Source organism: Vidua chalybeata, chromosome 24, assembly GCF_026979565.1.
Source record: "Vidua chalybeata isolate OUT-0048 chromosome 24, bVidCha1 merged haplotype, whole genome shotgun sequence".
Classification (NCBI taxonomy): Eukaryota; Metazoa; Chordata; class Aves; order Passeriformes; family Viduidae; genus Vidua; species Vidua chalybeata.
This window is the reverse complement of record NC_071553.1, coordinates 3,876,106-3,903,861: the sequence shown is the minus strand read 5'-3', so window position 1 is coordinate 3,903,861 and position 27,756 is coordinate 3,876,106. Positions and strand designations below refer to the sequence as shown.

Here is a 27,756-nt window from a genome sequence, read left to right as displayed (position 1 = left end):
CCAAACAATTCCGTAGGGATAACGGGGTGGGATTGGGATGGAGCTGCCACCCCCTGAGCCCCTCTCTGTCCCACACAATTCCATAGGATAACAGGGTGGGATTGGGATGGAGCTGTCACTCCCTGTCCCAAACAATTCCATAGGGATAACAGGGTGGGATTGAGCTGTCACCCCTCCCTGTCCCAAACAATTCCATAGGATAACGGGGTGGGATTGGGATGGAGCTGCCACCCCTTGAGCCCCCTCGGAACCCCTCCCTGTCCCAAACAATTCCGTAGGGATAACAGGGTGGGATTGGGATGGAGCTGCCACCCCCTGTCCCAAACAATTCCGTAGGGATAACGGGGTGGGATTGAGCTGTCACCCCTCCCTGTCCCACACAATTCCATAGGATAACAGGGTGGGATTGGGATGGAGCTGCCACCCCTTGAGCCCCCTCGGAACCCCTCCCTGTCCCAAACAATTCCATAGGATAAGGGGGTGGGATTGGGATGGAGCTGCCACCCCCTGTCCCACACAATTCCATAGGATAACGGGGTGGGATTGAGCTGTCACCCCCTGAGCCCCTCCCTGTCCCACACAATTCCATAGGATAACGGGGTGGGATTGAGCTGTCACTCCCTGAGCCCCTCCCTGTCCCACACAATTCCATAGGATAACGGGGTGGGATTGGGATGGAGCTGCCACCCCTTGGAGCTCCTCCCTGTCCCCCCTCAGGGCTGGCTCGCAGCTCCACGGCAGAGGCGGGGCTGGAATTCCCAAAATCCCGCCGCAATTCCCGCTCAGGTGGAGTCATCCAGGCCTTTGCTGGGATGCTCGGAGCCGGCCCGGCAGAGCCTGTCCATGATTCCCTGGAGCATGGGCTGCACGATTCCCAGGAGAGGCCGCTGGGAGGAGTCCCCGTCCCAGCAGGCTTCCATCAGCTGCCAGCATTCCTCGTCAAACACCGGGAGCCGCTCCGGACGCACCCCTGGAAACACAGCGGGATCACCAGGAATGCCAGGAATTTCCAGGGAAAGCCCTGCTCATATCCAGGGAAAACAGGTGGAGGGGGTGGGTGGCACAGCAGGATCACCAGGAATTTCTAGGGAAAGCCCTGCTCACATCCAGGGAAAACAGGTGGAGGGGTTGGGTGGCACAGCTGGATCACCAGGAATTTCCAGGAATTTCTAGGGAAAGCCCTGCTCACATCCAGGGAAAGCAAGTGGAGGGGGTGGGTGGCACAGTGGGATCACCAGGAATGCCAGGGTTTTCCAGGGAGAACAGGTGGCACCACAGGATCACCAGGAATTTCCAGGGAAAGCCCTGCTCACATCCAGGGAAAACAGGTGGAGGGGGTGGGTGGGGGTTGGAGCTCCTGGGAAAGGGGCACATTCCAGCAATGCTGCCAAGGAATCGCTGAGGGCACTGGGGGGGCACTTCCAGAGGGTGGCCAAATCCATGGAATCGTGGACTGGAACACAGGGCTGGGTTGGAAGGGACCTTGACCTCATCCCATTCCATGGGCAGGGACACCTTCCCCAATCCCCAGGCTGGAGCCTGGGACACTGCTAAGGATGGAGCAGCCACAGATCCTCTGGGAATTCCATCCCAGGGAAGGATTTATTCCCAATATCCCATCCAAAGCAGCCCAGGGAGCCCTGGAATGGGTTGGGTTGGAAGGGATATCCCATCCCGTGGCAGAATAAAACTGGATTTTCCCACCAGCTCAGGCGTTTCAGAGCTGAGCCCAGGTACCTCTCCTGACGTTGTTCCACAGGTGATCTTTGCTCGCACACCTCTCAAAAGCCTCGGGTAACTTCACGTGGCCCGAGCAGAGGTACCAGAACAGGATCCCAAAGGCATAAACATCCACGGAATTGTCGTATTTCCCTGGGAAAAAACCACGTGGGATCAGCAGGGAAAAAAATCACTGGGAGCTGGGCAGGCTGAGAGGTGATTCCAGGCTTTCACTTCCCCAAATTTAAACCTCAATCCCATAGCAGGGAGGCAAAACCTGTGTGAAACCCAGGAAGGCAGCAGGAGCTGGGATCAAGGTTAGGCTTTTCCAGTTCCCAGGATTTATAAATTTAAGCTGTACCAGGAATTCCCAAACTGAGCTCAGGTGTATTTTAAACACCAACAGCTGTAAGGCTCAGCTCTGTCAGAGGCAAACAGCCCCAGAAATATCCCAGAAATCCCCTAAATCCACACCAACAGAGTTGCTTCCATTCCATCCCAACCTTATCCAAGCAGGACAGCTCTGACAGACCAAAAGTGTTGGGATAAGTGGGATTGGAACTTCCCAGTGCTTCCAAAACTCAGGAAAAACCCTCAGGGCAGCTGCCAGAATTCCCAGCGAATCCTTGGAAACTCCTTCCAGGGAATCCTTCCTGGAGTATTTCCCTGTGAAAGCCAAGGATTTCCAGCTTCCCCCTAATTAGCATTTACCCTTCTAATTGCAAGGGTGTTAATCACCTCAGCAGAGCTGATCCAACCCCATTATCCTCTGTCAGGAGTGGCACTTAAAACACAGGAAAAATCCAGAGCATGCATGGAAAGCAGGGAAATTCCTGGGCTTGGAATGGTCTCAGGAGCAGCTGAGAGACGAATTCCAAGGAATTGTGTTCAGAATTCCAGGCAGAGCAGTGGATTCAGGGGGATCCTACCTGTGAAGAGCTCGGGAGCCATGTGGATGGGGGTGCCCACGATGCTGCCAGACATCATCGCCTCGGGTTTGCAGAACCCCAAATCCGTGATTTTGGCCCGATTCTTTTTGTCCAGCTGGGGAAAAAGCCACAGGCAGGCAGGTGAGAACTTCATTTCTCCCATAAAAATATTGATTTTTGCTATTGTGCTGGTTTTACAAAAAAAAAAAAAACAAAACAAAACTTAATAATTTTGTTTTTTCTGAGAGAAGCTATTAAAAAAAAATCCCCTCTATTCCCAAAAATGCTGGGAAATAAACAGCTCGAGATGTGTTCTGTGGCAGCAGCTCTCTGAGAGAAACACAACTTTCCCAAAAAACTTTTAAAGTGAGTTGTAACTCTGAGTTCTGTGTCTGCTGCTGAGGATGTGAGCTGCTGGCATCTTCCCATTGTCCTAACCATGAAATGAGACTGATCTGGGAAATAAACAATTGTTAATGATTACATTTTCATAACCAATGAAATGAGACTGATCTGGGAAATAAACAGATATTAATTATTACATTGTCCTAACCATGAAATGAGACTGATCTGGGAAATAAACAGATATTAATTATTACATTGTCCTAACCATGAAATGAGACTGATCTGGGAAATAAAGAGGTATTAATTATTACATTTTCATAACCATGAAATGAGACTTATCTGGGAAATAAACAGGTATTAATGATTACATTGTCATAACCAATGAAATGAGACTGATCTGGGAAATAAACAATTGTTAATTATTACATTGTCATAACCATGAAATGAGACTGATCTGGGAAATGCACAGCTCGAGATGTGCTCTGGGCAGCACCTCTCTGGTCACAGAAAGAAACACACAACTTTCCCAGGCATTTTCCTGGGAAAAAAAGGCTGTGAGAAGATCAGAGAAAAGAACCAGAAACAATTCTTATCTCCTTGCTGCACCTCTTGTTGTGCACGTGTGGAATGTCTTGTGGAGATTTGTTTACCAAAGGCTGGTTTCTTCATTAGCCAGTGGTGATGGTGTTTGTTCTGGAGGACCAACAAGGTCCACCTGTATCATAACTGTCTCTAAAAAAGCAATGGGTGTTTTAATAAAGATTATTATTGATTATTATTGATTATTATTCTGTGAACCATGGAGTCAATCAATTCCAATCATTACCCAGCCTGCTGCAATGACAGTGTCCCAATCAAAATCTGTGATTTTGTACATAAAGCCAGCATTAATTGGTGCCTCCTGCTCCCTTTGCCCCAGACTTCCAGCCAGGAAAGGAGGCAGCAAAACCTCCCTGTGGCTGACACCAGCACAGCTTAAAATATGTGGAGAAATTTATTCCCTCACTTAAAGCTTCTTTTTATTTCCTCACAAAAAAGGCTCTGGGATGAGGCAGAGGCAGGGATTTTCCTTACCAGGACGTTTTTGAGTTTGATATCCCTGTGCACCAAGCCCTGGCTGTGCAGGTACCGGATCCCTTCCACCACATCCAACGCAATCTGCAACCGTGGCTCCAATTCCAGCCCAGCCTGAGGGGAAAAACAGGGATTTTAGTCCTAAAAGTTACTTTAGCCTGCTCTTCTTTACCAAAATTGAGGCATTCCAGCTTTGTTTTACAGATTAGTGGGGAATTCTTAATTAGAGAATCAGTTTTGGGTTGGAAGGGAGAGGAAAACTCATCCCATGGGAAGGGGGAGATTTCCCACTAAACCAGGTTTAGGCTGAGGGAAAAACTCAGATTTTATTCCTAAAAGTTACTTTGGCCTGCTCTTCTTTACCAGAACACTGAAAATTGAACAATTCCAGCTTTGTTTTGCAGATTAATGGGGAATTTTTAATTAGAGAATACATTTTGGGTTGGAAAGGAGATTAAAACTCATCCCATGGGTAGGGGGACATTTCCCATTAACTGGATTTAGTCTCAGGGAAAAACTCAGATTTTATTCCTAAAAGTTACTTTGGCCTGCTCTTCTTTACCAGAACACTGAAAATTGAACAATTCCAGCTTTGTTTTACAGATTAATGGTGATTTTTTTTTTTAATTACAGACTCACAGGTTTAGGTTGGAAGGGAGATCAAAACTCATCCCATGGGAAGGGGGAGATTTCCCACTAAACCAGGTTTAGTCTGAGGGAAAAACTCAGATTTTATTCCTAAAAGTTGCTTTGGCCTGCTCTTCTTTGCCAAAATTGAGTCATTCCAGCTTTGTTTTACAGGTTAATGGGGAATTTTTAAAATTAGGGAATCAGTTTTGGGTTGGAAAGGAGATTAAAACTCATCCCATGGGCAGGGACATTTCTCACTAAACCAGATTTAGTCTGAGGGGAAAAACATGGATTTTATGTCTAAAAGTTGCTTTGGCCTGCTCTTCTTTACCAAAACACTGAAAATTGAATAATTCCAGTTTTGTTTTACAGATTAATGGGGAATTTTTAATTATAGAATACATTTTTGGTTGGAAGGGAGATGAAAACTCATCCCATGGGTAGGGGGACATTTCCCATTAACCAGATTTAGTCTGAGGGAAAAACATGGATTTTATTCCTAAAAGTTACTTTGGCCTGCTCTTCTTTACCAGAACACTGAAAATTGAACAATTCCAGCTTTGTTTTGCAGATCAATGGTGATTTTTTTAAATTAGAGACTCACAGGTTTGGGTTGGAAGGGAGATCAGAACTCATCCCATGGGAAGGGGGACACTTCCCACTAAACCAGGTTTAGTCTGAGGGGAGAAACACAGATTTTATGCCTAAAAGTTACTTTGGCCTGCTCTTCTTTACCAAAATTGAGAAATTCCAGCTTTGTTTTATGGATTAATGGTGATTTTTTTTTAAATTAGAGAATCAGTTTTGGGTTGGAAAGGAGATTAAAACTCATCCCATGGGCGGGGGGATACTTCCCACTAAACCAGGTTGCTCCAATCTCTGTCCTGGCACTTCCAGGGATAAAATAAAAATAAAATAAATATTGAATAAGAGAATTTGGCACCTTCAGCCCCGTGTAGAGGTCCCTGTGCAGCCTCTCCATGATCAGCAGCACAGCAATGCTGGAGCCTCCTCCATAGCCATAATCAATAACGGAGCCATGCAGGTGCACCAGCCTCTCGTGGGACTGCAGGGACCTGCAGAGGGGTCAGCACACAAAACTGGGTCATTTTTATCCTAAACTCCAGCCCAGGCCAAGGGAACAAGCCCCAAAATATCTGCAGAAGGCTTAGCACAGAAAATTTGGGTCATTTTTATCCCATCCTCCAGGCCAAGGGAACAAGCCCCAGAGTCCCTGCAGGGACCTGCAGAAGGTTCAGCACAAAAAATTGGGATCATTTTTGCCCCAAGTCCTTGCAGGGACCTGGAGCAGATTCAGCACAAAAAATTTGGGTCATTTTTATCCCATCCTCCAGCCCAGGCCAAGGGAACAAGCCCCAAAATCTCTGCAGAACGTTCAGCACAGAAAATTTTTGGCCCTGTTCTTCAGCCCAGGCCAAGGGAATCCCTGAGGGGACCTGAAGCAGGTTCAGCATAAAAAACTGGGGTCATTTTTGGCCCCTGAGTCCCTGCAGGGACGTGGAGCAGATTCAGCACAGAAAATTTGGGTCATTTTTTGTCCCCAGTCTCTAGCCCAGGCCAAGGGAAGAAGCCCCAGAGCTGCAGATTTAGCAAAATTTCCCAGCACGGCTCAGAGCAGCACAACCCTCAGCTGTCTGAGCCAATTAAACTCAAAAGAAAAAAGCCTTTTTAAAAGTTAGAGTCACAAAAAAAACCCATTCTTCTTTCAGCTGGCTGTGCCTGCAGCTGTTTACTGCAAACCAGCTGCTCTCTGCACTGCCAGAGCCATCCTTGGCTTTTTTGGGAATTCAGGCAGGACAAGGAGTGGGAAAAGAGAGAGGATTGACCACCAGGAATCAGGGGAGGAGAATTGCTGCTTATTATGGTCTGTAAACTCGAATTTCCTCTGAATTTGGACAGCACAGGCAGCAGAGAAGGGGACTTGATTAAGGCAGGAAGGAGCATCCCTGGCTGAGCATTCCAGGAGCTCCAATCCCAGATTCCTGCAGCAAACCTGGGTGTGGCACTCTGAGGGGTGACAAAGGGGACATCAGCCACAGGCTGGGGGCTCTTCCAGCCTGAATAACCCTGGGAAATCAGTCAGATCCCTGTGGAACGGGGAAAGCACTCAGGATACAAACCTCATGTAGTGAAATTCCAGTGCCAGGTCGTTCCAGTGCTTCTCATCCGGAGGGACGACGGATTTGAGGGCGCAGGGGAAGTGTCCCCCCCAGCTGTCACACAGGTACACCACCCCGTACTGGCCTCGGCCCAGCTCCCTGCCCAGCTTGGGCTTCCCTGCAAGGCACAAATCCCTGGAATCAGCCCCAGTCCCAGGCACAAATCCCAAAAACAGCCCAAATCCCAGGCACAAATCCCAAAAAACAGCCCCAATACCAGGCAAAATTCCCAAAAACAGCCCCAATCCAAGGCACAAATCCCAGGCACAAATCCCAAAAACAGCCCCAATCCAAGGCACCAATCCCTGCAATCAGCCCCCAATCCAAGGCACAAATCCCAAAAACAGCCCCAATCCCAGGCACAAATCCCAAAAACAGCCCCAATCCCAGGCACAAATCCCAAAAACAGCCCCAATCCCAGGCACAAATCCCAAAAAAACAGCCCCAATCCAAGGCACAAATCCCAGGCACAAATCCCTGGAATCAGCCCCAATCCAAGGCACCAATCCCCAAAAACAGCCCCCAATCCATGCCACAAAAACCAGCCCCAGTCCCTGCAATCAGCCCTAATCCAAGGTGACAAATCCCAAAAAATAGCCCCATTCTAAGGCACCAATCCCTGCAATCAGCCCCAATCCAAGGCAGAAATCCCAAAAATCAGCCTCAATCCAAGGCACAAATCCCTGCAATCAGACCCTAATCCCTGCAATCAGCCCCAAATCCAAGGCACCAATCCCAATAATCAGCCCTAAATCCAAGGCACAAATCCCTGCAATCAGCCCCAATCCACATTTTTCCCTCCTGCACATTCCCAGCTGTGAGGTAGTTGGGAGGTGCCCGTTGAAACCTAGGTGGAAAATGGAATGAAAATCCAAACTGGATTTTCTGGAAAATGCCATGAAAATCCAAATTCCTTCTCCCCACCACTGCTGGGGAGGAGGGGGAGCAGGAACCCACTGCCAGCAGGATCCCCCTCCTAGCAGAATCCCATTCACGGCAGGAATCGCTCCTACCAGGAATCACTCCTAGCAGGATCCCATTCCCAGCAGGATCCCAGCAGGAATCACTCCCAGCAGGATCCCACTCCCAGCAGGATGACATTAGGATCCCATTCCCAGCAGGATCCCCTCCCAGCAGGAGTCTCACCGTGCAGCAGCACGTCCTGCAGGGATCTGCTCTCCAGCGAGAGCCGGGCCAGCCGCGGCGCGTGCTCCTTCCTCACGCGCAGCCACAGGTCCTCGGTCCTCTCGAGCCGGCCCGAGTGGCCGTCCTCCAGCTGCGGGGCCACACGGTAAATCCATCCGGAAATCAGCGAGCGCGGCTCGCGGGAGCACAGCCCGCAAACGCCGCCTGCACCAAACGCCACCCGCACCAAACACCAAACACTGCCTGCACCAAACACCAAACACCGCCCGCACCAAACACCAAACACCGCCCGCACCAAACACCAAACACTGCCTGCACCAAACACCAAACACCACCCGCACCAAACACCAAACACTGCCTGCACCAAACACCACCTGCACCAAACACCGCCCGCACCAAACAAACATCACCTACACCAAACAAACATCACCTACACCAAACAAACATCACCTACACCAAACAAACACCGCCCACACCAAACACTGCCCGCACCAAACAAACACCGCCCGCACTAATCACCAAACACTGCCCGCACCAAATACCAAACACTGCCTGCACCAAACACCACCCGCACCAAACACCAAACACCGCCCGCACCAAACAAACACCGCCCGCACCAAACAAACACCGCCCGCACCAAACACCAAACACCGCCCGCACCAAACACCGCCCGCACCAAACACCAAACACCGCCCGCACCAAACACCAAACACCGCCCGCACCAAACACCAAACACCGCCCGCACCAAACAAACACCGCCTGCACCAAACACCGCCCGCACCAAACACCAAACACCGCCTGCACCAAACACCAAACACCGCCCGCACCAAACACCAAACACCGCCCGCACCAAACAAACACCGCCTGCACCAAACACCGCCCGCACCAAACACCAAACACTGCCTGCACCAAACACCAAACACCGCCCGCACCAAACACTGCCCACACCAAACACCAAACACTGCCTGCACCAAACACCAAACACCGCCCGCACCAAACGCCAAACACCGCCCACACCAAACACCAAACACTGCCTGCACCAAACACCAAACACTGCCTGCACCAAACACCAAACACTGCCTGCACCAAACACCAAACACTGCCTGCACCAAACACCAAACACTGCCTGCACCAAACACCAAACACTGCCTGCACCAAACAAACACCACCTGCACCAAACACCAAACACCGCCCGCACCAAACAAACACCGCCCGCACCAAACACCAAACACCGCCCGCACCAAACACCGCCTGCACCAAACACCAAACACCGCCCGCACCAAACACCGCCCGCACCAAACACCAAACACCGCCCGCACCAAACACCGCCTGCACCAAACACCAAACACCGCCCGCACCAAACACCGCCCGCACCAAACACCAAACACCGCCCGCACCAAACACCAAACACCGCCCGCACCAAACACCAAACACCGCCCGCACCAAACACCAAACACTGCCCGCACCAAACACCAAACACCGCCCGCACCAAACGCCAAACACCGCCCACACCAAACACCAAACATCGCCCGCACCAAACACCAAACACCACCCGCACCAAACACCAAACACCACCCACACCAAACACCAAACACTGCCTGCACCAAACAAACACCGCCCGCACCAAACACCAAACACCGCCCGCACCAAACACCAAACACTGTCTGCACCAAACACCAAACACCGCCCGCACCAAACAAACACCGCCCGCACCGGCACACAGGCGGCTCCGTGGATTTACACACACACAGAGGTTTAGAGACGTGCACGGACAGAGCCTTAGAGATACACACAGACTTAGGGAGAGGTGGATTTAGAGAGAGATAGACAGATGTAGGGATGCATATGGATTTAAATATATACATATTTAGATATAGAGATTTAGAGATGCATACTTAGATATACATATCGATTTAGAGATACATATAGATTTAGATGTATAGAAATTTATATATACATTTAGAGATATATACTTATACATATAGATTTAGATATATAGATATTTAGATATATAGATTTAGAGATATATACTTATACATATAGATTTAGATATATAGATATTTATATATAATTTAGATATATATACTTATAAATATGGATTTAAATATATAGATATTTAGATATATAGATTTAGAGATTGTATACTTAGATATACATATCAATTTAGAGATACATATAGATTTAGATGTATAGATTTAGATGTATAGAGATTTAGATATATATATTTAGAGATACATATAGATTTAGATATATATAGATTTACATATATATATATATATATTCAGATATATAGATCTATATTTATATCGATTCCCTGAGCTGCTGGGCAGTTTTTTGGTGTTTTTACAGTTAAAATTCAACTTCCCAGACCCTGCCCCAAACTCCTGGGCAGTTTTTTTGGTGTTTTTACAGTTAAAACTCCACTTCCCAGCCCCAGCCCTGAGCTGCTGGGCAGTTTTTTGGTGTTTTTACAGTTAAAATTCCACTTCCCAGCCCCAGCCCTGAGCTGCTGGGCAGTTTTTTGGTGTTTTTACAGTTAAAATTCCACTTCCCAGCCCCAGCCCTGAGCTGCTGGGCAGTTTTTTGGTGTTTTTACAGTTAAAATTCCACTTCCCAGCCCCAGCCCTGAGCTGCTGGGCAGTTTTTCCCCCTGACCTGGCGCAGGGAGGCGGCGAAGGCCTCGTGGGAGCTGTTGAGGCGCGTGCGGAACTGGCTGCAGATGCTCTTGGCCAGTTTGGAGGCGCTGAGGCTCTCGATGGCATCCTGGGCCACCTTCCTCTTCCAGTCGCTGGTGATGGCCGGGGGGCTGACCCACGTGATCCGCTGGATTATCTGGGAAAAGCCCGGAATCAGAGAATCGCCACGTTGGGAGAGACCTTTGAGATCAGCCCAGCCCCAACACCTCATCTAAATCCCAAAAATCAGCTCTGAACCCAAGGCCCCAATCCCAAAAATCAGCCCCAATTCAAGGCACCAGTTCCTGGAATAAACCCTAAATCCAAGGCACAAATCCCTGCAATCAGCCCCCAAACCCCAAAATCAGCCCCGAACCCAAAGCACAAATCCCTGCAATCAACCCCAAATCCAAGGTACCAATTCCTGGAATAAACCCTAAATCCAAGGCACAAATCCCTGCAATCAGCCCCCAAACCCCAAAATCAGCCCCGAACCCAAAGCACAAGTCCCAAAAATCAGCCCCAAATCCAAGGCACAAATCCCTGCAATCAGCCCCAAATCCAAGGCACCAATCCCTGCACTCAGCCCCAATCCATGGCACAAATCCCAAAAATCTGTCCCAAATCCAAGGCACCACATCTGATCTTTTTTTTTTAAACACATCCAGGAATGGTGACTCCACCACTTCCCCGGGCACTTTATCACTCTTTTAGTCAAAAACCTTTTCCTAAGATCCAGCCTAAATTCCTTCCTGAAATTCCTGCTCTGAGCTGGAATTTCATTCCCTCCTCGGATGGATGAGCAAGAACAAGACTTTTCCTCAACTAATCCCAGCTCAGAGGGGAACAAACTCCAGATTCCTCCTCCTCCTCCCTTCCTGGGACAGGGATCCACTCTGTAATTCCGTGGTTTCTAACGAAGGGTGAGGCAGAGCAATTTAATTACCCACTAATTACAGGAAGTGCTGATTCCAACACCTGGAATTTCCACACCTTGGCCCAGGAAAAAGCTGCTTCCCTGGAAATTTCACCCATTTGGGAACAGCTCTCCCTGATTTCCCCATCAATATCGTGATCAATCCCCTCTGGATGAGAATCCTGGAATTCCCAGAATGGCTTGGACTGGAAAGGATTTTAAATTTTATCCCATTCCACCAGCCCAGGTTGCTCCAACTCCATCCTGGGGCACTTCCAGGCATGGAAATCTCCAGGAGTAAACTCCCAGAGTGAATTTAGAGGATTCTTTGCTCCAAAATTCCCTTTTCCAAGCGTCCATACCTGTTTGATCTGTTCCCACAGCATCCTGGTCACCGTGGAGCCCGAGTGGAAAGTGACCTCCACGTGATAGGCTGCGTTCAGGATCTGGAAAAGCAGGGAAAAGAGGGAAAAATGGGAATTCTGCCAGCCAGGAGCTTTGCCAGAGCCTGTGAAAATGGAAAAAATTGGGATAGTCCATAAATCACACGGTTAATTGATTTATTGTGTTGTTGCATGGGTGTTTTCAGGCTTTAATTTGATTATTTTATACAGGTTTAGGAGCAAATTGATTTATTGTGTTGTTTCATGGGTGGTTCTAGGTCATAATTTGATTATTTTATAAAAGTTTATGAGATAATTGAGTTATTGTGTTATTTCATATTGATTTACTGTATTATTTCATTGGTGGTTCTAGGCTGTAATTTGATTATTTTATAGAAGTTTAAGAGCTAATTGATTTATTGTGTTATTTCATGAGTGTTTTAGGCTGTAATTTGATTATTTTATACAGGTTTAGGAAATAATTGATTTATGATATTATTTTATGGGAGGTTCTAGGCTGGTTATACAGCTTTAGGAGCAAATTGATTTATTGTGTTGTTTCATGTGTGTTTTATGGCCATAAATTGATTATTTCATAAAAATTTAGGAGCTAATTGATTTACTGTGTTATTTTCCATTGATTTATTGTGTTATCTCATGTGTGGTTTTATGCTGTAATTTGATTATTTTATACAGATTTAGGAGCTAATTGATTTAATGTGTTATCTCGTGTGTTTCATGGCCATAAATTGATTATTTATACAGATTTAGGAGCTAATTGATTTACTGTGTTACCTCATGTGTGTTTCATGGCCATAAATTGATTATTTCATACAGATTTAGGAGCTAATGGATTTACTGTGTTACCTCACACGTGTTTCATGGTCTATAGCAATTTACTAGCTAATTGATTTACTGCATTATCTCCCGTGTGTTTCATGGCCATAAATGGATTATTTATACAGATATAGGAGCTAATTGATTTACTGTGTTATTTTCCATTGATTTATTGTGTTATCTCATGTGTGGTTTTATGCTGTAATTTGATTATTTTATACAGATTTAGGAGCTAATTGATTTACTGCATTATCTCATGTGTGTTTCATGGCCATAAATGTATTATTCTATAGTGCTTTAGGAGCTAATTGATTTACTGCGTTACCTGATGTGTGTTTCATGGCCATAAATGGATTATTTATACAGATTTAGGAGCTAATTGATTTACTGTGTTACCTCATGTGTGTTTTATGGCCATAAATTGATTATTTTATAGCAATTTAGGAACTAATTGATTTACTGCATTATCTCCCATGTGTTTCATGGCCATAAATGGATTATTTATACAGATTTAGGAGCTAATTGATTTACTGCATTATCTCCCGTGTGTTTCATGGCCATACATGGGTTATTCTATAGCGATTTAACGTTATCTCCCGTGTTTTTATAGCCATAATTTGGCCCTTTCCCCCCCGTTTGGTCCCACTGCAGCCCCGTTGCAGACCTGTTTGAGATAGTTGCTGGTGATGTGGCCGGAGGCCTCGCGGGGTTTCTCCAGCCCCCGGGGCGGGTGCACGGAGCCCTCCCAGGACTCCTCCAGGCTCTTGAGGCAGCGCTCCAGGGTCCCCACGAAGCTCTCGCGCAGGTAATCCACGGAGCTGATCAGTTTGTTGGCCACGGCCTGGTTCAGCCTGGAGATGATCAGCTCCTGGATCTGCTGGATGCAGCGCTTGATGTCCTTGGAGCTGACGGGCTCGCCGCTCTCGGGAATGATGATGTCTGCAGGAAAAGGGAGGGAAAATCATCCTGAGGGATGCTCTGATGTTGCCCCGATTTTTCAAAGTGTTAAGTTTTCTTTTATAGTGGTTTTGGAAGTTTTAAAGTTCTCATGAAACTTCTTTAGCCTTCTGATGATGTTTACATATTTGAGAGTCAGAGCTCCCACACAATTTCATGTAGAAATAGAATAGTTTCCATATTTCTCTGTGGGTGGAGAGAAATGATTGATTATCTTTGGGCCAGTGTGGTTGGAGAGGTGGTAATTCCATCCTCCAATCCATGGTCACCTTTGGAATTCTATAAATACCAAATGTTTGAATAAAACTGGGTCTTTTTCTCTTTTGAACTTCCCAAGCTTCTGTGTGCCCATTTCGTGTCCAACAGCAACACTCTGAGGAGCACAAACTGCTCCTAATGTTGTTTTAAAATAATGCTCTTCCCAATGATGCCAGAATTGCATTATTATTATTATTATTATTTTAGACAAAATTATGATCATTTTATCCAAGATTATTAATTATTATTTTATCCAGTATTATTATTTTATCCAAGATTTTGATCATTTTATCCAGGATTGTTAATTATTATTTTATCCAGTATTATCGTCATTATTTTATCCAAGATTATTAATGATTTTATCCAAGATTATTAATTATTTTATCCAAGATTATCACCATTATTTTATCCAATATTATCACCATTATTTTATCCAAGATTACTAATGATTTCATCTACAATTACGACCATTTTATTCAAGATTATCATTATGATTTTATCCAAGATTATTAATGATTTTATCCAAGATTATGACCATTACAGCCACAATTATTTTATCTAGATTATTATCACTTCATCCAACAGATCATGCTAAAAAATGGGTATTGTCTGATCCCTGATTTTCATCCGTGTTTGGGGTTCTGGGACCATCCAGGAGTTGCAGGTTGGAGTCTCACTGAATTCCTGGAATTATCATGGTGAGAATTTGCCTGATCCCTGATTCTGATTTTCATTTAGGGCTCCGTGACCATCCAGGAATTGCAGGTTGGAGCCTCACTGAATTCCTGGAATTACTGTGGTCAGGATTTGCCTGACTCCTGATTTTCATCCTTGTTTGAGTTTCTGGGATCATCCAGGAATTGCAGGCTGGAGCCTCAGTGAATTCCTGGAATTATCGTGGTCAGGATTTGCCTGATCCCTGATTTTGATTCATGTTCAGGCTTCTGGGACCATCTGGGAATTGCAGGCTGGAGCCTCACTGAATCCATGAATTATCATGGCCAGGATCTGCCTGATCCCTGATTTTGATTCATGGTTGGGGTTCCGGAATCATTCAGGAATTGCAGGTTGGAGCCTCACTGAATTCCTGGAATTACTGTGGTCAGGTTTTGCCTGATCCCTGATTCTGATTTGTGTTTAGGGCTCCGTGACCATCCAGGAATTGCAGGTTGGAATCCATTAATTATTGTGCTCATGATCTGCTCGATCCCAGATTTTGATTCATATTTGGGGTTCTGTGACCATCCAGGAACTGCAGGTAGGAGCCCCACTGAATTCCTGGAATTATCATGGTCAGGATTTGCCTGATCCCTGATTTTGATTCATGTTTGGGGTTCTGTGACCATCCAGGAATTGCAGGTTGGAATCCCATTGAATCCATGAATTACTGTGGTCATGATCTGCTTCATCTCTGATTTTCATCCTTGTTTGGGGCTCTGTGACCATCCAGGAACTGCAGATTGGAATCCATGAATTATTGTGGTCAGGATTTGCCTGATCCCCGATTCTGATTTGCGTTTGGGGCTCTGTGACTATCCAGGAATTGCAGGTTGGAATCCATGAATTACTGTGGCCAGGATTTACCTGATTCCTGATTTTGATTCCTGTTTGGGGTTCTGTGACCATCCAGGAATTGCAGGTTGGAGTCTCACTGAATTAATGGAATTACTGTGGCCAGGATTTACCTGATTCCTGATTTTGATTCCTGTTTGGGGTTCTGTGACCATCCAGGAATTGCAGGTTGGAGCCTCACTGAATTAATGGAATTACTGTGGCCAGGATTTGCCCGATCCCTGATTCTGATCTGCATTTAGGGCTCCGTGACCATCCAGGAATTGCAGGTTGGAATCCCACCCAACTCCTGCGCCGATTTTGCATTTCTTACCGACTCCCTCACCCCCACCCACCCCAAACCCTCCAGCTGGCTCCCACCTCGGAACTCCATACTGGCAGCATCCTCCAGCAGCTCCTCCTTCATATTCCCCAGGGTGTCCACGATCATCTCCTTCATCTCCTCCTGCTTGCGGTTGGCGATGCCCATCAGCGACTCGTAGAGCTCGTTCTCCTTCCTGCGCGTGTACTCCAGCCGCTTGGGCGTGATCTGCAGGTCCCGCTGCATGTCGAAGGCCTGGTTGATGAAGATGTTGAGGCAGCGCCCGTGAACCTCGCTCAGCCTCGTGGCCGCCTCCACCAGGTGCTGCTGCAGCACCTGCCTGGAGAAGGAGCTCAGCAGCCGCAGCTTCTCCAGCTGCTCCACCAGCATGGAAGAGCCGGGAACGCCGCAGCCGCAGGGGCTGGAGGGGCTCAGGTATTCCAGATCCAGCAGCTGGAGGTGCAGCGGGGATTTGGCCTTGGTGGGGTTTTTGGGGGAGCTCAGCTCACTGCCGGCCTCGGGGATTCGGAGGAAGAAGATGGGGAGGGAGAATTTTTCTTTGATTTCCCGAAGTTCTGCCTGGTCCGATGGGGACAGCTGGGGCTCGCTGATGGCAAAGGTGACAACGGGCAGCACCTGGTTCACAAACTCGGCCAGGGTGGCCTCAGCTGACTGGAAGCCCCGGCACGGAGCCACCACAATGTCCACTTCCTGGGGAAAATAAAAAAGGAGGAGGTTTGTTTTGGAGAGGTTTTTTTCCTGGGAAAATGCCCTGGGATTTGTTCACGCAGCAAAAAAACGGAATTCCTCAAAGCAGATCTGGAGTTTCACCTGCAAGGCTGATCCCTAACTCCAAATTCCTGATTTTGGACCAAATCCTTGGAGTTTTAGGACAAAACTTAGGACAAGTGTCCCAGGAAAGAGCCAGCACAGGAGTTCATTGAACAGGGCTGTGGCAGTGCCACCCCAAGCTCCCCATGGACCAGGGCAGGGACAATTTGGGAATTAATTTATCAGGGCTGTAAATGCCAGCCCATATGTGCCAGGGACAGTGGCAGTGCCACCCCAAGCTCCCCACAGACCAGGGACAGTGGCAGTGCCACCCCAAGCTCCCCACAGACCAGGACAGTGGCAGTGCCACCCCAAGCTCCCCATGGACCAGGACAGTGGCAGTGCCACCCCAAGCTCCCCATGGACCAGGACAGTGGCAGTGTCACCCCAAGCTCCCCATGGACCAGGACAGGGCAGTGCCACCCCAAGCTCCCCATGGACCAGGACAGTGGCAGTGCCACCCCAAGCTCCCCACGGACCAGGACAGTGGCAGTGCCACCCCAAGCTCCCCATGGACCAGGACAGGGCAGTGCCACCCCAAGCTCCCCACAGACCAGGGACAGTGGCAGTGCCACCCCAAGCTCTCCACAGACCAGGGACAGTGGCAGTGTCACCCCAAGCTCCACACGGACCAGGACAGTGGCAGTGCCACCCCAAGCTCCCCGTGCACCGCGGCAGTGCCAGGCACGGTGCCACGCTCACCTTGAGCAGCGCGCAGGGCAGCACCACCTCCAGCTCTGCCACCCTCTGCGCGGGATCCTCGGCGTCCCCGGGCACCTGCAGGTCCTGCTCGGGGATGGTGTCCCAGTGCCCGCTGTGTGCCACCAGCGCCTGCACCAGCTCGTACTGCCCGGGCAGCGCCAGGCTCAGCCGCGGCCGCGCCCCGTGCGTGAAGCGCACCCGGCGGCGCCGGCAGCGCTCCTCGGTGCCCGTGCCAGCCCCGGGGGTGGGCAGCAGCTCCTTGGTGACAGTCCCAGCGGTGGAAAGCAGCTCTTCAGTGCCAGTGGTGGAAAGCAGCTCTTCAGTGCCAGTGCCAGCCCCGGGGGTGGGCAGCAGCTCCTTGGTGCCAGCCCCAGGCAGCAGCGCCGCGGTGGGAGCCCCAGGGGTGGGCAGCAGTTCCTCGGTGGCAGTGGCAGCCCCAGGGGTGGGCAGCAGCTCCTTGGTGGCAGTGGCAGCCCCGGGCACGGGCAGCAGCTCCTGGCCCAGCAGCGTGTTGAGCAGGCGGCCCTTGGCGCGGCAGTTCTGGCCCAGGATCAGCAGGCACGGCCGCCAGCTCACCGAGCGCTGCAGCTGCTCCTCCTCGTGCCGCGGGAACGACACCGGGCCGTGGCCTGCAACGGGGACAGGGCTCAGGGGCTGTCCCTAAAAACGGGACATGGCAGCCCCACGGCCCCGGGGGACGCCCAGGGCAGCTCCTGCTGTGCCAACGCACGGGGCCGTGCCAGGGTGGCGGCAGGAAAGGGATTTGTTGTTGTTGTAGGACCGCAGAATGGCAGCAGCTTGGGAAGGGATGAGCCCCAGGGAAGGCACTTTGCTGCCAGCCAGAAGGTTCTGGAACAGCCTCAGAGCCTACAAAGTTCCCTCAGAGCCTACAAACCTCCCTCAGACCCTACACACATAGCTCAGAGCACACAGACCTCCCTCAGACCCCAGAAATGACCCTCAGACCCCACAAATGACCCTCAGACCCCACAAACCTCCCTCAGAGCCCACAAATGGCCCTCACACCCTACAAACATCACTCAGAGCACACAAACCTTCCTCACACCCCACAAATGGCCCTCAGAGCCCACAAATGACCCTCAAACCCCACACACCTCCCTCAGAGCCCACACACCTCCTTCACACCCTACAAACATTGCTCAGAGCCCACACACCTCCCTCACACCCCACAAATGGCCCTCAGACCCCACAAACCTCCTTCACACCCTACAAACATTGCTCAGAGCCCACACACCTCCCTCACACCCCACAAATGGCCCTCAGACCCCACAAACCTCCTTCACACCCTACAAACATTGCTCAGAGCCCACACACCTCCCTCACACCCCACAAATGGCCCTCAGACCCCACAAACCTCCCTCATACCCTACAAACATTGCTCAGACCCCACAAACTGCCCTCAGAGCCCACAAACGGCCCTCACCCCACAAACCTCCCCTACACCCCACAAATGGCCCTCAGACCCCACAAACCTCCTTCAGAGCCCACAAACCTCCCTCACACCCTACAAACATTGCTCAGACCCCACAAACCTCCCTCATACCCTACAAACATTGCTCAGACCCCACAAACCTCCCTCATACCCTACAAACATTGCTCAGAGCCCACAAACGGCCCTCACAACCTACAAACCTCCCTCACAGCTCACAAATGGCCCTCAGACCCTACAAACATCACTCAGGGCACACAAACCTCCCTCACACCCCACAAATGGCCCTCAAACCCCACAAACCTCCCTTATACCCTACAAACATTGCTCAGACCCCACAGACGGCCCTCACAACCTACAAACTTCCCTCACAGCTCACAAATGGCCCTCAGACCCTACAAACGTCACTCAAACCCCACAAACGTCACTCAGAGCCCACTAACCTTCCTCACACCCTACAAACATTGCTCAGACCCCACAAACCCCCCTCAGACCCCACAAACCTCCTTCAGAGCACACAAACTTCCCTCACACCCTACAAACATTGCTCAGACCCCACAAACCACCCTCAGACCCCACAAACCTCCTTCAGAGCACACAAACCTCCCTCACACCCTACAAACATTGCTCAGACCCCACAAACCACCCTCAGACCCCACAAACCTCCTTCAGAGCACACAAACTTCCCTCACACCCTACAAACATTGCTCAGAGCCCACAGACAGCCCTCACAACCTACAAACCTCCCTCACAGCTCACAAATGGCCCTCAGACCCTACAAACATCACTCAAACCCCACAAACGTCACTCAGAGCCCACTAACCTTCCTCACACCCTACAAACATTGCTCAGACCCCACAAACCCCCCTCAGACCCCACAAACCTCCTTCAGAGCACACAAACTTCCCTCACACCCTACAAACATTGCTCAGACCCCACAAACCACCCTCAGACCCCACAAACCACCCTCAGACCCCACAAACCACCCTCAGACCCCACAAACCACCCTCACAGCTCACAAATGGCCCTCAGACCCCACAAACGTCACTCAGGGCACACACACCTCCCTCACATCCCACAAATGGCCCTCAAACCCCACAAACCTCCCTCACACCCTACAAACATTGCTCAGACCCCACAGACGGCCCTCACAACCTACAAACTTCCCTCACAGCTCACAAATGGCCCTCAGACCCCACAAACGTCACTCAGAGCCCACAAATGTCACTCAGAGCCCACAAATGTCCCTCACACCCCACAAACATCACCTGGCTGTGCTAATTCAGGCTCAGGGCAGAGTTTAGCTCCTGTTTTGTTTTTTAAAAAGTCCTAAATCCCGCTTTGGCGAGAGCTAAATTCAGCGTTACCCTCGTGCACCGCAGCAGAACGGCTCTGGCAGCCCCAAAACCACGGACACAAACAAATCCCTCACCTGCTGCGCTGCAGGAACACCAAAATTCCAGGGCACACGGCCCAGGAATGAAATTAAATGGGAAATGGAGCCACCAGTCCCTAAAAAATGCCCAATTTGAGAGGTACAAAGCACCAGGATTGCTGTGATACTGGAAGGGATTTTACAGGGTCAAAAATGCTGTTAAAAATTGCTGTTAAAATTCTTTTTTTTTTTTTTTTTTTTTTCATGAGTCATGTTCTGGCAGCCCAAATTGTCAGGAAAACGAGATCCTCCCCTTCACCAGGATCCTCCTCACGCTCCAAACCCCATGAAAGAGATCCTACAACACATCCCTCTCCTCACTCTGACAGCTTAATCACTGTAGTTTAATTAAAATCAGCCAAATTTGGAGCATTTTGTGTAGTCTTAGATTGGTTTAAAGCTTCTTTAAAACCCTGCCCAAGGTTTGCCTTCCCCTCAAGTGTTCCAGCTGGAAATAGGATTTTAGAGGAGTTTTTCCACCCCAAAACTAAGGAAAAACCCTCTTTGTGGCCCAGCACTGCACCTCTGCCTCACAGAACCCCAAACGCCGAGTTTGGGATTGGTTTAAGGGAGGAATTTCTCCTTGAAGTGTGATTTTTTGGGATTGTTTCCCAAACAAGCCTTTCAAGAGCCACATCAAGTGACCAGAGGGCTGGAAGCTGACCAGGAGCTCACAAAAGATAAAGATCTGGGAAAATCCCACAAATTGCACATTTGAGCCTTCATCTGTCGCATGGCTTTGATCTGGGGACATTCCTTGGAGCTTCTCCTGGGATTCAGGATCTGGAGCATGAAAAAAGCAATTCAGGCAGGGCTGCAGAGGCAGAGCCTTTTCTCTGCTGAGGTTTCTGAAGGCAAAAGAGGCAGCAGAGCTCCCTCTCCTTCCTCTCCTCGTTCCAGGCAGGCTTGGAATTGGTGGATCCTCAAGTCCAGCAAAAATATCTCCGAAAAATCACAGGGATACAGCAGCTTAAATGAAATTATTGAAGGATTGTTTATATGGATGGAGAATCCTGAGATGGTTTGGGGTGGATCTTAAAGCTCATCCCGTTCCTCTGCCATTCAGGGACATCTTCAGTCCTGGCTTTGGACACTCCCAGGGATGGGGCAGCCATGGATTCTCTGGGAATTCCATCCCAGCCCCTCCCCACCCTCACAGAGAGGAATTTCCTCCTATATCCCATCTAAACCTTCCCTCCTTCAGCTCGAGGCCATTCACCTTATCCAGGTGAAAATTCCCTTTCCAGGGAATTCCTTCTTGGAGCTCCTTTGGCTACTGGGAAACTGCTCCGAAGTCCTGCTACATCCATCTTTCCTCCAGGATCTGAGGTTAAAACACCTTTCCCAAGGTCCTCCCAAATCCATCTCTTTTCCAGGATCCAGTGTTAAAACACCTTTCCCAAGGTCCTCCAAATCCATCTTTCCTCCAGGATTTAGGATTAAAACACCTTCCCTGTGATTCCTGTGATCAGCACGGACACGGATCCAGGCTGTGAGGGACCCAGCAAAAAGCAGGATCAGACCTTCTCCTAAGGTCCTCCCAAATCCATCTTTTCTCCAGGATTTGTGGTTAAAACACCTTTCCCGTGTTTCCACACCCCGTGATCAGCACGGACACGGATCCAAGGTAGGAGGGACCCAACAAAAAGCAGGATCAGAACTTCTAATGTCCCACCACATCCATCTTTTCTCCAGGATCCAAGGTTAAAACGCCTTTCCTAAGGTCCTCCCAAATCCAACATTTCTCCAGGATTTGTGGTTAAAACACCTTTCCTGTGTTTCCACACCCCGTGGTCAGCACGGACACGGATCCAGGGTGGAAGGGACCCAACAAAACGCAGGATCAGATCTTCTAATGTCCCACCACATCCACCTTTTCTCTAGGATTTGTGGTTAAAACACCTTCCCCAAAGTCCTCCCACATCCGTCTTTTCTCCAGGATTTGTGGTTGAAACACCTTTCCTGTGTTTCCACACCCCGTGGTCAGCACGGACACGGATCCAGGATGGAAGGGACCCAACAAAAAGCAGGATCAGAACTCCTCCTAACACCACATCCACCTTTTCTCCAGGATCTGAGGTTAAAACATCTTTCCCAAGGTCCTCCCAAATCCAACATTTCTCCAGGATTTGTGGTTAAAACACCTTTCCTGTGTTTCCACACTCCGTGGTCAGCACGGACACGAATCCAGGGTGGAAGGGACCCAACAAAAAGCAGGATCAGATCTTCTAATGTCCCACCACATCCACCTTTTCTCTAGGATTTGTGGTTAAAACACCTTCCCCAAGGTCCTCCCAAATCCAACATTTCTCCAGGATTTGTGGTTAAAACACTTTTCCTGTGCTTCCACACCCCGTGGTCAGGACGGACACGGATCCAGGGTGGAAGGGACCCAACAAAAAGTGGGATCAGAACTTCTAACGTCCTGCTGCATCCATCTTTTCTCCAGGATCTGAGGTTAAAACATCTTTCCCGTGTTTCCACACCCCGTGGTCAGCACGGACACGGATCCAGGGTGGAAGGGACCCAACAAAAAGCAGGATCGGAACTTCCCAGCGGGATGCAGCCACATTCCAAGGTTGTGCCAGGAGCTGGAGCTCCATCCCAGCTCGGGCCATGTGACCAACACCCCAAGGCACGGGGCAGCCCCGGGGCACACGTCCCATGAATTCCTGGGATGAAAGGAGGCCTGTCCACGGAACAAGGGCGGCTCTCAGCAGGACTCCTCTCCAAATCCACTCAAAGCTCAGCAGAACAACCTCAGCTGGGATTTGTGGGATCCATGGAAGCTCCAAGCATTGACTGATCCCTTTTCCTGCACTTTGATGGTCTCGCTTGCCTTTATTCCATTTTCCAGACGTGTTTTTTGCCAGTCTTGAGGGTTTTTCCAAGGATTCCGACCATTTCTGAGCTGCTGGTTGTGACTTCCAGCAGGCTTTGACCACCACGAGATTTAATCTCAACACATTTGTATCAACTGAGGTGTCCAAAACCAGCTTGGAGCAACCTGGAACGTGTGAGACTGGATGGGGTTTAAGGTCCTTCCCAACCCAAACCAGTCTGGAATTCTAAATAAACCCACTTTTAGTTCCATATCAGCACAGAGGTGTTGATTCCAGGAGGAAAAACATCCAATTAATTCTGATTTCAGCAGCTCCAAAGGCTGCAGAGCCAAATTCCATCCTCTGAAGCTCCTTGGGAAATCTTTTCATCAGCCTGAGGAGTTATTCCACAAATCCCACCCAAATCACCTTTCCACTGCTCTTAAACCCAACTTTTTACCCCCAAAAGGAGCCCTAATCCTTAGGGGATCACGTTGATATCAGCAGAGCTCACATTTGAACAGGATAAACCCCTCAGCCAGCAGAGATCAGCACAAAAACACCTCCAAACCCTCTGGATAACTCCCTAAAAAAATACATTTATTTATGGAAGCTGAGCCCCAGCACACACCATTAAGGGAAGTCCCAGTTGCTGCTCAAAACTCTGGGGATTTCCTCAAAAACTTCCCAAAATGAGGCAAAAGAAACCTCCAAACCCTCGGGTTTCCAGGTCAGATTGTTCCAATCATTACAGACACAAAGAAAACAACCCCAACGAGCAGAAAACAAATTGATTTTTTTTTTCATATCTTTACTTATTTTATGCTGCAAACTCCTAACTCAGGTTTTGTTTTTAAAGCTCCCCCAAGAACCCAAAAGCCTCAGGACTGGAGGAAAACATTCCCAAATTCCCAAAAGGCAATTCCTGGAACACCATCCCAGGATTCTATTTGTACATCCATACAAATAATCCTTCAATAATTCCAGCTAAGGAATTATTAACAGTCCAATTAACAATCCTTTAATAATTCCACTGCTGTGCCCCAGTGATTTTTTTGGGGGGGGGATTTTTGGGCTGGAATTAAAGGATCCCCAAATTCCCCAGCCTGGCTGGAGCGAGGAGAGGGAGCTCTGGGGAAGAGCCAGGATTTTGCTGACTCCCTGGGAAAAGGCAGGCAGAGCAAACACAACTTTCCCTTCCCTCACAAACAGTGGCTGCCCCTGGATCCAGCTCAGCTCTGCTACCAGGAGTAACCTGGGAGTAACCTCGGAGTAGCAAAGCCTCAGAGTGACGGGTGTTGTGTCACCCTCCAAGCAGGGAAAGTGGGAAATAAAAGGATTTCTTGGCTCCTTGAGCTCCCCTGAGGGGTTCAGGCGCTCCCACTCAGCAGATACTCAGCAGATACTCAGCAGATACTCAGCCCTGGCTGCGTTTGGAAGCTGATCCAAAGGGAATTTCCCTCCCTGTGCTGTCCCAATCCATCCTGCCGGTGCCCCAGAAGCAAACCCTGCACGTTGGTTTGGTTTCCGAGACATCCACGTTTATTTTCCAGGTTTATTTCCCCCCTCTCCACCCCACCCCACTGCCCAGCTCCCTCTGTGCTGCACAAAACCGACCCTGCTCGAGTCCTTGGATGAAATTCCTCTGCTTTGGTACCACCTGAAGGGCAGATTTTGGGGAAAAGTCACGGGAAATTGCACTCCTTAAACTTCCTGACAGCTGAAAACCTCCCCAGGGGAAAAAAAATGAGGATTTCCACAATCCTGGTTTGATCCCAGCCACATCCAGCCTGGCTTTGGGGGCTCCCAGGGATGGGGCAGCCACAGATTCCCTGGGAATTCCATCCCAGCCCCTCCCAGGGAAGGATTTATTCCCAATATTCCATTGAAACCAGCCCAGGGAATCCTGGAATGGGTTGGGTTGGAAAGGATCATCCAATCCTATGGGCAGGGACAGCTCTCACTATCCCAGATTGTATTTTATCACATTTTTATCCATAATTCAGCTGCATTTTTATCTATATTTTATTTCTTTTTATCTATTTTTTTCCATTTTAATCCATTTTTTATCCACTATCCAACTTGACCTCAGGGACTCCAAGGGATGGGGCAGCCATGGATTTCCAGGGAAGGATTTATTCCCAAAATCCCATCCAAAGCAGCCCAGGGAACCCTGGAATGGGTCGGGTTGGAAGGGGTCATCCAATCCCATGGGCAGGGACAGCTCTCACTATCCCAGGGTGCAATTTTACCCATTTTATTCACTTTATCCACTGTCCAATCCATCCTTGGCCACTCCCAGGGATGGAGCAGCCACAGCTCCCCTGGGAATTCCATCCCAGCCCATCCCCACCCTCCCAGGGAAGGATTTATTCCCAAAATCCCATCTCTCCCTGCCCTCTGGCAGTGGGAAGCCATTCCCTGTGTGCTGGCACTGCATCCCTTGGAAATATTCCATCTTTTCTCATCAGCTCCCTCAGGTCACCCCAAATCCCCCTCTCCTCCAGGCAGAACAATCCCAAATTCCAAACACCACACGGTCACCTGGCTCTGCCCCTTCCCAAAATCTCCTTCCCCACCCAGCCAAAATCCCCAGGCATTCCCAAAACCTTTCCAGCCACAACTCCACAGCACCACGAGGGGAAAATGAACCCCAAATCAGCCTAAAACCAATCTGGTTTTATGCACAGACAGAAAAAACTCAACACTTGGAACGTGAAACCAGGATCTGGAGAGCAAGAGGAGCAGGTCCAAGAACCCTGGACAAGAATCCTGGACAAGAACCCCGGACAAGAACCCTGGACAAGAACCCTGGACAAGTGGCCACGAGAGATGAGTCTGGAGCCTTTTGGGGATGAATGAAGAAGACCTTTATGGACGTTCCACGTCACACTGAGCCCCTCTCACGAGACAGTCTCATGGAAACACCAAGTCCTGCCCGTGCCACCCGCAGCTCTGCCTGTCAACAGCAGCAGAGGAGCAGAGAGCCCCCGAATGAGGCCGCACTTGCCACGGAACCCCGGGACACGCAGGGAATGCCAGCCCCTCGTGCCACCCCCTTCCAGCTGCGGCCTCTCCCGAACGCCCCCTCCCCTCCCTGCGGGGCTGGAGCTGCGCGTGGGGCTCAGGGGGAGAGGGTCCCCGTCATAAATCCATGGGAAGGACCCACAGGGATCGTGGCTCCAGCTCCTGGCCCTGCACAGATTCCCCCCCAAAATCCCACCCTGGGCATCCCTGGAGCGGTGTCCAAACGCTCCTGGAGCTCTGCGGCCGTGCCCATGCCCTGGGGAGCCTGGGCAGCGCCCAGCACTCTCTGGGAGAAGAATATTTTCCTCATCCCCATCCTAAATCACCCCGTGCCCATCTCCCTTCGCCCCACAAAGCCTCTCCCACCCTCCAGGCACCGCCAGCCCTGTGACCCCCATGACAGCCCCCCCAAGCCGGACACTTCCCTCCGCACCGCAACCCTCACAAGCCCCCCAGAGACCCCTCACAGGCCCCCCCAGAGACCCCTCAGCCGCAGAGGTTTCCCCTTTACCCCCAGAGACCCCTCACCCTCACAGCCCCGGCCCCGCCCGCCCCCGCCCCTCTCTCACCGCCGTCCCCGGGACCCCCATCCCCATCCCAGGCGGAGCGGGGGCCGTCACCGGCAGGCGCCGAGGCGAAGGGATGTCCCTGGGAGAACTTGACGTCGCGGAAGAACCTCTTGGTCTCTCGCAGGTTGTGCTGCAGCCGCGCCAGGTGCCGGTTGTAGTGGCCGAAGGAGCGGCAGAGCTCCCGCACGGCCCCGCCGGGACCCCGCCATGACGGGGCCTCCTCGCCCTCCATGTCCTCCGGGTCCGCCCCGCTATCCCCTCCCCACCGCGGGCAGCTCTCGGGCCCTGCCAGGCTGCCGCCCTTCGGGGAGGAACCTCCCCGAGGATTTCCTCTCCTCCCGACCCCCCCCACCCCCCGCCCCTCCCGCCTCCCCGACCCCCGCGGCCGCCGCCTTCTCCCGAGGGGAAGCGCCTCCACCGGCCGCGCTGCGTGTGCGCGGAACGTTTGTCGGCGCGCCGCAGGGCAAAGGGGGAGGAGGCCGGGCGCACCCCGCGCGCGGGGCGCGCTGGGAGATGTAGTTTATTTACGTTAAAATGGAGTTTATTTTCCCGGCCCGCGGGGGGACGCCGGGAGTTGTAGTCTGCTGTGCCGCAAAGCCTCATGGAATTTGTAGTCTCACGAAGCGCGGCCGCCGACCTCTCCCCGCGGCCTCTGCGCACCCCCGCGGGGAACGAGCAAAAACACTCCAAAAAGAGAGAACGGCCATGAAATGACGTATTTAAGCAGGGGAAGCAAAAGGGGGAGCCCAGACGCCGCCCGCCGCTCCCCCATCCCGCGCTGCGCGGAGCGGCTCGGCAGGAGGCGGCGCGCCCGTCTCCAGCTCCGCTCCGCCTCCGCGAATCACCAGCGGCGGCCCCGCCCTCCGCGCGTCTTCATTGGTTAATTCCCCCCGCCGGCACCGCCCACCGATCGCCTTCCGCCAATGACCGCGCGAGGCCCCTCCTCCCTCGCTCCGCCATTGGTCGGCGGCGCCGTCCCTCAGGCGCGGCGGCGGCGG

The 27,756-nt window shown here is 50.5% G+C and overlaps 1 protein-coding gene across 3 annotated transcripts; it reads right to left on the bottom strand.

The window, feature by feature from the left end:
• Positions 1–256: 256 nt before the first annotated feature.
• Positions 257–27,074, bottom strand: DSTYK (dual serine/threonine and tyrosine protein kinase). 3 transcript variants are annotated; one of them, XR_008434732.1, is made up of 14 exons: positions 26,759–27,070; positions 17,456–18,084; positions 15,982–16,633; positions 13,499–13,773; positions 11,977–12,060; positions 10,679–10,855; positions 8,024–8,153; positions 6,839–6,995; positions 5,641–5,773; positions 4,068–4,181; positions 2,649–2,763; positions 1,738–1,872; positions 505–970; positions 257–436 (listed from the first exon to the last, which is right to left on the bottom strand). XR_008434732.1 is itself a non-coding variant. In XM_053963916.1 (13 exons), exons 1-13 carry the CDS (start codon positions 26,988–26,990, stop codon positions 783–785), a joined length of 3,021 nt encoding a protein of 1,006 aa, XP_053819891.1. In that variant the 5' UTR covers positions 26,991–27,070; the 3' UTR covers positions 439–782. The 3 variants fall into 3 exon arrangements, 1 of the variants encoding a protein (XP_053819891.1); XM_053963916.1 differs by lacking the exon at positions 257–436 and having other exon boundaries at positions 439–970; XR_008434733.1 differs by lacking the exons at positions 257–436; positions 505–970; positions 5,641–5,773 and having other exon boundaries at positions 1,786–1,872; positions 26,759–27,074.
• Between the last annotated feature and the right edge of the window lie 682 nt (positions 27,075–27,756).